At 42.9% G+C, this 12,186-nt stretch overlaps 1 protein-coding gene across 1 annotated transcript in view; it reads right to left on the reverse strand.

Moving 5' to 3' along the window:
• INSRR (insulin receptor related receptor) overlaps positions 1-12,186 on the reverse strand; it is a 736,218-nt gene that overhangs the window by 218,409 nt on the left and 505,623 nt on the right. Inside the window, exon 10 of the mRNA XM_086945015.1 lies at positions 5,545-5,734. Coding sequence (XP_086801141.1) covers positions 5,545-5,734 — 190 coding nt within the window. The remainder of the gene's footprint in view (positions 1-5,544; positions 5,735-12,186) is intronic.

Raw genomic sequence — 12,186 nt, forward strand, 5'->3', positions numbered from 1 at the left:
GTCTTTGAGTGGGTCTGTGAGTGGCTGTGTGAGTGTTTAAGTGGGTCTGTGAGTGAGCACATGAGCATCTGAGTGGGTCTTTGAGTGGGTGCATGAGTCTCTGAGTGAGTCTGTGAGTTGGTGAATTAGTCTCTGAGTAGGTCTGTGAGTTAGTGAGAGAGAGTATTAGTAATTGGGTGTATGAGTGTCTGACTGGATCTGTGAGTGAGTGTATGTGTCTCAGTTCATCTGAGTGGGTAGATGAGTATCTGAATCTGTGAGTGGTTGTGAGAGTGTCAGAGGTGAGTGGGTACAGGAGTGCCTTGGTGGGTTCTACTCATTCTCTACTTGTTTTGTGCCTTTATTCTGCTAATATCTGACCTTTATTTTGCCACTTGGGTTATGACCTCTATTTTGCCTCTTTCTGCTCATTGATGGCCAATATTTTGCCTCTTTCTACTAGTTTCTGACCTCTGTTTTGCCTCTTTCTGCGCGTTTCTCACTTCTCCTGCCTCTTTCTGCTTATTTCTGACATTTATTTTGCCTCTGTCCGCTTGTTTCCCACCTTTATCTTGACTCTTTCTGCACATTGCTTACCTTTATCCTGCCTCTTTCTGATCATTGCTGACCTCTATTTTGCCTATTTCTGCTCATTTCTGACCTCTTTTTTGCCTCTTTCTGCTTCTTTCTCACCTTTATCTAGCCTCTTCCTGCTAATTTCTGACCTATATTCTGCCTATTTCTGCTCCTTTCTGACCTTTATTATGACCCTTTCTACTCCCTTCTGAACATTATTTTCTATTTTTAAAATAGGGGAGGGAGGCCACACGGACCTCATCCCCCAGCCTATTATGGGTCTGGGGACCCCATCCCCAAGGGCCCGTCCATTATCGAATGGGGGGCCTTGTGGCCCTCTGCCTAAGCAGGTTGACCGGGGACCCCATCCCACAAGGGCCGGCCTTTTATTTCATTTTTTTAATGGAAATGGGGGGGGCAGTGGTACCTCCTCTTCCCTGGCTGATTTCGGCCCAGGAAACCTCATCATTCAGGCCCTGCCATTTAGAAATAAAATGTGACTGGCTAATGACTGCCTTTATAAAAGCTAACCAAGAACGCAGTGAAATGCAGAACACAGCCAAGCTGTGATAAAAACTCCATGACTGCCTTTTACCTTGGTTATCACAGCCTTTAGCCAATCACTCAGTGACTTCTGATCCGCATGTTCCACGGTATACCACGCAATACCACAGTACAAGATATAACTAGGTTTTAAAAACTTATAACGTTAACACTACTTACACTATTATCGCACACTTACCATTTATAACTCATATGCATATTCTTGACATATTACATCTACATCCATTCACACACTTTCATGCTACGTCTGTTTCTATACCAACACTCCACTCTACGCCGATACACTCTACGGTAGTACACTCTATGCCAGACCACTCTGAGGCAATCCATTGAACACCAATCCACTCTTAGCCATTCTATTCTATGCCACTCCATTGTATGCTATAATACTCTACGCCACTCCATTCTGCACCACTCCAACGTACAAGCCTCTTCTCTACACTGTTCCACTGTACACAACTCCACTCTGTGACATTTCACTCTACACTATTCTGCTCTGTGCTACTCAACTGTACGACACACTTCAGTGTACATCACTACACTGTATGCTATTCCAGTGTACGTCAATCCACTCTATGACAACCCCCTGTATGCTGCTCTACTGTACAAAACTCCACTCGACACCACTCCACTATATGCCACTACACTGGATGCCCGTAAACTGAACCTTATTCTACTCTACACTGCTCCAGTAAATGCCAATTTCCCCAATGCCAGTCCTCTCTACCCCGCTCCACTCTATGCTATGCCACTGTACGCCATTCCATTCTACGACACCCCACAGTATGCTATTACAATGTAAGCCACTACACTTTACCCTTACACTCTACCCCGCTCCACTCTACAACAGTCTACTCTACTGTATGCCACTCCACGCTAAGCTACTCCAGTCTACCCTATTCCACTGTATGTCACTACACTTAACCTTACTCCACTCCATGCCACTGCACTCCACATTACTCCAGTGTAGGCCACTATACTATTCGACTCTATGCCACTCCATTCTACACCACACCAGTGTATGCTATTCTGCTATATTCCACTCTACTGTAGGACACTCAAGTGAACGCCACTGCACACTGTGCTATTCCACTGTACGCCAGTACACTGTACCTCACTGAACTCTACACCAGTCCAATATATGCCACTTCACTGTACACTAGTCCAGTGTATACCTCTTCACTGTATGTTATGTTAAGTTAATGGGTTTTGTATAGCGCGCAGCTGCCCCAGCAAAGGGGCGTCCCGGCGCTGGCCGTGTGAAGGCACTGACAACATAACAGACTAAAAAGTGGCAGTAAATTCTGTCAGAAGCTACACTAAAGGAAAAAGAAACGTTTTAATGGCTTTCCTAAAAGCAGACAGGCACTCAATGCCACGAATTTGCTCAGGCAAAGAATTCCATAGCCTAGGGGCAAGGTGGCCGAAGGAGCGTCCACCGGCACAGGAGAGCCTAACTCTTGGCACGACCACCAGATGCTGCCCGGCCGAGCGAAGCTGGCGGGAGGGGACATACAAGGTGAGCAAATTGCGCAGAAGATCATGACTAGCAGATTTCAGGATCTTAAAAGAAAGAAACAGAGTCTTAATCTGAATCCGCTTTTACATAGGAAGCCAGTGCAACCTATGGATAGTACTGGTGGCAGAGCAGAAGTGTGGAAGTCCCACCAGGGCTCTGGCAGCAGCATTTTGCACACGCTGCATCCTGAGTATTTCCGCCTTATTCGCGCCCAAGAGGAGGGAGCTTGCATAGTCCAAGCAAGATAAAATAGTCGCCTGAACAATCAGTTGTCGTATAGGAGGGTCAAAGAACTTCAGAACGGGGCGAAGGCCCCGCAGAAGGCCAAAGCAGGTGGCAGCAATTTGCCTTTTTTGGTCTTGAAAAGCAAGGGATGAATCCATCAGGACCCCAAGGTTTTTAACCACTTTCTTGGGCTTAGGGATAACACCCAAGGCAGTGGGCCACCAATCCTCACTCCAGAGACGAATATTGTTTCCAACCAACAGAATCTCAGTTTTGCTAGCATTTAGTTGCAGGCAATTGGCAGCCATCCATTCTGCCACCGCAGTCATCCCTTCTCTGAATCTGGAAGCAGTCGGAGAAGATCCTTCAGCCAGGGTGATAACAAGCTGCGTGTCGTCAGCATAGGAGACCATAGTAAGGTCCCATTGCTTAGCGACCGCAGCCAATGGCTGAACATAAAGATTAAAAAGAGAAGGGCTCAGTGCCGACTCCTGGGGGACCCCCTGATTAATAGAATGGACCTTAGAAAGGAAAGGGGGGACACACGGAAGGATCTTTTAGCAGAGATGGCACTCCTGTCTACACTACTACACTATACCCCACTACCCTGTATGACAATTCACTATACACTAATTCATTGTACGACACTCCACTCTTGGCTATCCCTTTATGTCACTCCACTGTATGTCACTCTACTATACGCTATTCCTTTATATGCTATTCCACTATGCACCACTCAGATCTACCCTAAACTACTCCACTCTAGTCTATGCCACTTCACTCTGCGCTATTCCACTGTGCTCAGCCCCACTCTTGCCACTCCAGCTATTCCACTGTACACCACTCTAATCAATGCCACTCCGCTTTAAGCTAATACAATATACACCATTTCAATCTGACACTCCTCTGTATGCCACTCCACTCCACTGTACGCCACTCAACTATACGCTATTCCACTTTACGACACTCCACTCTATGCTATTGTATGCTAGTATAATGTATGTCACTCCTGTGTACGTCGCTCCACTCTATCCCACTGAACTCTACGTTGCTCCGCTGTACACAATTACACTCTACCACATTCCATTCTTCTCCACCCCACTCTTCAACACTCCAATGTATGCTATTCTACTCTATACTACTCCACTATATATTATTCCACTGTACGTCACTCCACTCTATGCCACTTCGGGCCACTCTAGTCTATGCCAATCCAGTCTACGACACTCGATTCTATGCCACTCGAGTCTACGCCACTCAAGTCCACTGTACACATCTACACTCTTGCCACTCCACTCTATTCCACTGTACGCCATTCAACTCTAGGCCACTCCACTGTAGGCCACTACAATCTGCACTATTCCACTCTATGCCACTCCACAACCTACTCCACTATTCCAATTTCTTACACTCCACTCTACTGTATGCCACTATAATGTATCCCACACAATTGTACGCCACTCCACGCTATTCTACTGTACTCTCATTTACTATACACAAGTCCACTGTTCACTATGACACTTAACTCTGTTATTTGACTCTATGCCATTCCACTCTACCCCACTCCACTTCACTCCACTTCATTGTATGTCACTCCATATTCCTCAACTGCACTGTAATCCAATCTATGCCACACCACTGCACAGCACTACACTCTACGCCACTAAACTCAACACTGTACTATACGCCACTCTACAACACTCTAATTCACTCTATGTCAGTATAATGCACTTTACTCTATGACACGCTCCAAAAGTCTAGCACACACCACTCCACTACATGCCAATCCACGACACTGTACTTCACTCAACAACGCTCTATGCCCTAACTCTACCACACAACACTCCACTCTGTAGCACTCCTCTGTTCTCCATTGTACACTACATGCTATGGTACTCTACTGAATTGTATGACACTCTACTGGAGTGTATGACACTCCACATTACTCCACTCGATAACACTAGACTGTACGATTTGAAAGTCAAGGATAAGTTTTAGTTAGGAAAAAATGATTTATTTTTTTATACATATCCAACTTAAACTATACAAACATTAGACATTCTAAAGTTATAGTTACAATTAAAATTTGTAATTTACACAACACCAGTTATAACTTAAATTTATACTTTAGGCGCCACCTTCAGTTTACTATAAATTCGTCACCTCAGTACACAGTCTTGTCTCTTACCTCCCACACTACATTAACTATTACAGTGTACATGCAGAAATGTGTAAGTTGTTCAATATACATGACTAATATGCTAGTAAAGTCACACGCTGGAATTGCAAGTAAAATTACACATGAGATTCACGAGTTTGATTCCAATAATGGAAATAGAGGAAACTGTCACCTTAATTAATTTAGTTTCAGGAAGTGTTTCTTCCAATGAGAAATATTTTCCCATCCGGAAAAAAAATCATCATTTAATTCCACATCTCTGCATCTGCTGAATTTTCCACCTGCTGGAAATTTATCATGAATACATTTAGCAGAGTGGAGTTCTCCATGGATTCTTTGTGAATCATCGCACAGTCTGAAATTCACACTGGTACACACAGTAATCCTGTAGTAGTGGTTTTCTGACTTTAAGAATGCTGCTGTTCTGACCTGGGCTCTTTAACAATAAATATAGCTAATTGTTTCTTTACATATGAAGACGCTACAGCAAAATTATTATTACCTTGGGATAAAAATGGCGTTTCGCAGGAAGTTTTCAAACTTCTTCTGGAAGGATCCCTCCGGTGTCTCGATAAGTTGACCTTCAGTCTTCTGGCATGGGCAGCATTTGTCGTCTATGTCTTGGTCTTCACCATGGCTTCCATCATCATTATCAAACCTGGTATCAGCACTGCTGGTTGGCAGCTTTAAGCCTGCAAAATTGAGAGGAGATTAGATTGCCAAGTCAACCTGGTTCAAAGTATCAAAGCTCAAACAAATTCTTCTGTGATGACACTTTTTTAAGCATGTTAATCCTGTGACCCCGCTGCAATCTAAAGGAGCAAAAAAATTGTACCACTTCTCTACCATGTGCCTCTGTACTTACCATCTCGTACTCATACAATAGCTTAAAAAATGGGGGAAGTGTCACTTAGATTGGTTTACTTCAATGCATTTATTACATAGAAACTAAAAGGACAGTGCAGCTCGTTTGCAGAGGATTTAATGATCTGTTTCGGGGTTGGTATCCCAAAAATATGAGCCATGCACAAACGTTTCAGAGTGCCACGGCTAGTACTTGCAGCCTCTGGCATTCCATTTTGCACCCTTGGCACAGCCTTGCTCCCCTTGGTCTCACTTTTCATTTCTTGATCTTCCCCTAGACCACCAGCTGAAAAATGGTGGCTGTGAAGGTGTTAAGCTTGAACTAAAAGGCCCACATTGTCATAGTGGGCCAAATAAGTGTCTTATCACTTCCACTAGGTGAATCAAAATTCATTATGAGAGTTTGCTTAAGAAAAGAGTAATATTGAAAGTGAAAGATTAGGTTCAGTGTAGCTATGTTGTCAGCTAATCACTTATATAGGAGAAATGAAAAGGAATTCCTTAGATTGGAAGCAGAGGTCTTACATTTCTACAATGGTTACAGGTTTCGGAGGATACTACATTCAACAAATGACTAAAGAGGGCACGCAGAAGACAACATCAACTTTATCTGGGATTAAAGGGTGGAAAGAGCCCCTATGAGTTTTTCAAGAGATGCAATTTTGAGGGTTCTTCAACTTCCTTACATTGACTTGAGAATGTTCCAGACTCTAGGACGTACCACCAAAAAAAGTTAATCTTTCTACATCTGCTATACATTTACATGGGCAAATTGTTCCTGGAAAGAAATCAATTAAAAGCATAAATCTATCACAAGATCCAAAATCAGAGACTGCGGGTGTTGATTATATGGAGCTCACTCTTTCCCCCTCCATTGTTACCACCTCCTCCTTTCTCTCTCTGACTTCTTTAAGGGTAACAACTGTCCACACAATTATATGGCGATAGTAATTAAGTTTATAGTAGGTTCTAAAGCTATCCATCTACTGGTAAAGGGGTAATATAAATCAGCATAACATTCAGTCTTGGGTAATTGCCAGGTTTTGGCAGCTTAATGATTCCAAAATTGAGGCAATCTTTCGAGAGACAATCACAGAACTAAATATTCAAACCATCCAGAACTTTGCGGGATGCAATTTACTGGGATGACAAACTGAAAAATGTAGAGGTTATTATCGTTCAGGCTACACTATTGCCTCAAATAGGGACAATAGCCAGTGGCTGCTTTTTTCTGCCATGTGAGCTTAGGTTCCTCCAGAAACTCTTGACTATAGAACACTAAGCCTCAGTAGTCAGTGTATTCAGAAATTCACACTTCCAATATTGATATAGCCTCTTTTGCAGCCTACCCAAGAAAGGTATTTAAATATTTCAGAGAGCTCAGAATGCAGTGGCTAGAGTAATCACTGGATTAAGACAAGATCATGGAGAGGTTTCAAGTTTATTTTATTTAGCACAGTTACTTAAAACCATTGCTAAAAAAATATCTCATTACATATCATCAATTTTGAATGAAAAATATTAAAACCACTTTGCTAAAAAGCCAGTTAAAAATCAATACAAACTAATTGATGTTTGCAATACATTACTAAAATAAGCAGTTATTTAGCAGCATCCGACCTTTCCTTATCAACTCTATTGATGTTCTGTCCAAGCATTTTCGTCTCCACTTGTTTAAAGAAATTTACAAAGCGGCAGTTAAGCTGCGCGTCCTCAGGTGCAAAACATGCCAGCACAGCCTGCCTCCGTGTGCGGATACCTCTCTGATTAAGATGTAGTTTTAAAAGCGGTTTCCTTTCCTGAGTTAGTTCTTTGCATGTACAGAGGAGGTGAAACATGTCTTCTTGCGATATACCGCATAGGCGACAAGTGGAGTCAGTTTGATTTTTCAGCCAGTGTGGAAAGTGCTTTATGCATGGCAATAGGCTTAATCTGTATTTTAAAAATTTAATGTTAGTATGTTTGGCAAATCCCAAAGCTAAATACTTTTGTGCAGCCAGGGAAGAGTAAGAGCTCAAGATCATCCAACCGTGCGACCTTCTTGTTAGGGCTGCCGTATCTTCAATCCAGGATTGATTCTTTACTATTTTCTTTGTTGCTTTTTTTAGCAGGCACTGACTTGTAGAAGTTTTTTCGGTGAGACCTAAAGTGGACAGACTGGTTGCTAGGTATTTTGCCGCTGGTGATGCTTCTTTCTGTTGCAACTCTGACCACAAATGCCAATTTAAGGTGCCTGGTTTAGATTTCTTTGCTTTGTCCCAGAAGATTACTATCGCACCTTTCCTTGCAAGGGTCTATTTTTGAATACTAAACTCAAGCCTAATTTGTGCTGGAGAGACTCGAGTTGGTAAGCCAAAAACTATTCTGTACACTTTTGCAACCACAACATCCAAACGCTTTGAGTCTCTTCCCCTCTGTGCCTCACTCCCATAGGTTATTGTAGGTAGAAGTTGTGCACATATAAATTCAACCAATGGGGCAAGTGAGTGGCCAGTCAGTTCGTAGTTAAGGTTTCTCATTGAGGCAGCTAGGGCTATACCCTTCCTTTTGATTGGGTCTCTTTGGGGTACAAAATGCCCATCTTTGTCGATAATCACCACCAGGTATTTATACTCTGTAGCTGAGTTTATGAGAGTCTGGTCCCAAAACCAGACAGGCGTTTTCTTAAAGTTCTTTTTAATTGTCTTGGTTTTGGTTTTTTCCAAGTTAATATTTAAATTGTTTGCCTTGGAGTACTCAAACGTAATGTCAAGAAGACACTGTAGACCCACCTTCGTTTGACTGATCAAAAGTAGATTGTCAGCGTAGAGTAAGAATGGGAACACTAGGCTCCAAATCTTTGGAGAATGTGAGTTACTGGCATTTAATAGCGGGATCAGATCTGCAAGAAACAGGTTAAATAACGTCCGGGTCAATACACAGCCTTGCTTGAGGCTTTTTGTTGCTGAAATTTTCCTTGATAGAGTTGACCCGTCACCCAAATTTACTTGAAGAAAGGTCTGAGTGTGCAAATTCAGTAAAGACAGGGGTATTGCCCAGCCTGCCAGTTCCGACCAGAGTCTATGATGGTGTACATGATCCAAAACCGCCCGGTAATAAATAAAGCCCAAGTATAACAGCATTTTTGTAATCACATCCTTATCTATTAACAGAGCCATAGTTGTTATGTTTGTTATGGTCCCAACATATTTGGAAAAGCCAGTTTGATTTAGGGGGATGATCGAGTTGTCTTCCTCCCAGGATTGCAGTCCATCTAATTTATTTATGCAATTTATAGAGCGCGCAAATACACTTGGGTGTCTCGGCGCTATGGGGTGTCTAGAGATCGGGACCAATGATGGAAGCCTATTGGTCAAAAAGCCACGTCTTTATAAGTTTCCTGAAGGCAAACAGATTTAGACATGTTTTGATGTGCATGGGAAGAGTGTTCCATAATTTAGCCGCAGTAACGACAAATCTTTCAACACAGTGCCGGCAAAGTATTTTGCCTTATTGTCTAAGAGGGCAACCAACCGATAGCTCTTAGGCGGAGTCTTGTCACCTGATTTAAAAATTGGTGAAATTATTGAAGTCTGCCAGGATGGAGGTAGTAGGTCTGTCAGTCTTATTTCCATAAACAGAGGTCTGAGTGCTTTCGACCAATATTCTGTATCTTGTTTGTAGAGCACAGGTGGAATTCCATTGGGACCCGGTGCCCCTTCTTGCCTTCTCTTCTTGATGTAACTGTTGATTGTTTTGATATGATCACTTGAGGGTGTGACTCCCTGTAATTCTTCTTCATACCATTCCTCTAATATTGTGTTTCCCTCATTGGGTTGATGTTTCAAGGTGGTGGGCCTCTGTATTAGGTCTATGCTAGTTTCTGCGTGCAGTATGGTTATTTCTTGATGAAAATGATTTCCAAGGTGTTGTATAGCATTTTAGAACCCTAGTGTATTTTCCCAATTCATGCCCTTATATAGGTATAGAGAACCTTGTCCTTATATAGGCATATAAATCATAACCATATTTAGACATAGCCCATGCAGTCCAAATACGGCATGGCTACTTCCACTAGTTCCGAAAATCCACAACGATTTCTCGGAAAACTCAGCTTCAGCAGTTAGGGACTTTCCCTTGCTTGAATAGCGATTTGCCCAAGAACTCATGGAGTTTTCAAAGAACTGAGACTCTTTGATGATGTTATTATGTCCACCTTTACGTCAAACTCGGCACCTCCAAGGTATAAATATGCCCACACTTGCCCTAGCAAACACACGGTGGTTTGGAGCAGTTCGACTATCTACTTGCCCGACGCATCTCGCTGCAGCAAGTGCTGAAGGAAGCCGACCCTCCAGCAGACGCACTGAGAGAGACGCTGTCTTTTCTCTTTCCGAGAAATCCAGCCCCACTGTTTCCAAGCTCCCCTTGCGGGGTGTTGGGAAATCGAGTCCTGAGACAAACCTCCTTCATTCTAAACCAAGGTACAGAGCTGATTAGACCCTAAGAGAAATCTTGGATAGATTCTTGGCAACAAAAAAAACTAAACGTATGCTACACCACACTTACTTCCTCCCTCGTACCAGACTTAGGTTAGGTACATCAGGGTAGGCATATTTTAGAAGCACCCGTTGAGTACTTTTAGTCTTTATTTATTTATGTATGTATTTTATCGCTTAGAAGCCATACCATGCTTTTACAGTATTATTTTATAATACTCTTCCTGCTGTAGGCATTATACTTTACAGCCAGTATTACGATTGTAGAAGTTCATTTCTTCTGCATGAGAAAGAAGACTGTTCAATAAATACTTTTATTGAAAACGCCCTTCTCTCTATTTCTCTGCACCTCTGGTGAAACGACACATGAAATTTAACAACCTAGGCAATTGATTCCTAATAATCATAAAGTAAAAGACATAAGAGAGGAAATTTATAACCAAAGGTTCAGTAGCTAGAGATTTATTAACACAGTGAATAAAAAAACACAATAATAAAAACTGGTTCCCCAATACAGTTAATAAAATCACATCAGAAATAATTAAATCAGCATTACAAAATACAGTAAACAAAATTACAAATTGAAATTTAAAAAGTGGCAGAAATTGATTCTCGACGCGCGTTTTGGCGACCAGCGCCTTCTTCTGGAGTAGCCACGTACTACTGCTCCAATAGTTTGTAAAAATTTAAAACTGTTGGAGTGCCGTAATCTGTGAATCAGGGGCGATTAAAATTCTAAATGATCTAGATATTAGATGGTTCCAGAATAATCAAAATCTTATTGTAATGTACTCCAATAGACCAATCTTTGGGGCGGAAGGTATTGATTTTAGTTGACACGTTTCTTCAAGAAAATCTTGTTCAGGATAACGCCTGCTTACTGCTATGATTGTTTCCTAGCCGGATATTTCAAAACAGATTGGATATTGCATATCACTGATCAAAAAACGAACGTGTTAATCTTCATATTCAGTGAAGAGTATTTTGCTTTGTAGTAACGATGTAAACTTTGGCTCAATAAGAAAAAGAGAGACGTGCGGATCTGGATTTTCAATAAGAAACGTTTTGCCTCCTGGTCGCAAAGTAGGCAGATGACGCCCCCTTCCCATTTATTTTTTTACGAATAGGGGTCAGGCCCTAGGGGATGGGGTCCCCATGGCCCCAAAAGTGTGAAAAGAAGGGGGGCCACACAGCCCCCTTCTGGAAAAAAAAGCCAGCATCGCGCATGAGCCCCCACCCCCTTCCTGGAGACACTCAGCAAACACGCACCCTGGTACATTGTCAGTTGGGGGAAATAATCCCCCTTGAATTCTGAGGGTCCCTGGTGGCCGACTAGCCCCCCATGTACCTCCAGTAAACACCAGGGAGCCCTGGGGGCCAACTAGCCCACAAGGTACCTCCAGTAAGCACCACAGGGCTGCGTGGCAGAGAGGTGCTCCAAGGCCATACCCCCTTTTAACACCACTCTGCAACCCAGGTCTGTGGCGCTTACCCGAGGTACCTGGGGGGCTAGTTAGACCCCAGGGACCTTCAGGATTTAAGGGGACTTAATCCCCAACATAAAACATGCCACTTGGCGCGTTTGCACAGTGGTGAAGGCAGGGGGTGGGGCCTGGTGTGACAAGTGTACAGATGCGCTCCGTGGTGCGTTTTAAGTTGAAGGATTAAGCCACCTTGTATCCTGAGGGTTCCTGGGGGCCAACTAGCCCACCAGGTACCTTCAGTAAGTTCAACAGAGTTGCGTTGCAGAGAGGTGTTACAAGGGGCGTGGCCTCGAACCACCTCTCTGCAACATAGCTCTG

Source organism: Lissotriton vulgaris, chromosome 12 (assembly GCF_964263255.1).
Source record: "Lissotriton vulgaris chromosome 12, aLisVul1.2, whole genome shotgun sequence".
In the NCBI taxonomy this organism is placed as follows: Eukaryota; Metazoa; Chordata; class Amphibia; order Caudata; family Salamandridae; genus Lissotriton; species Lissotriton vulgaris.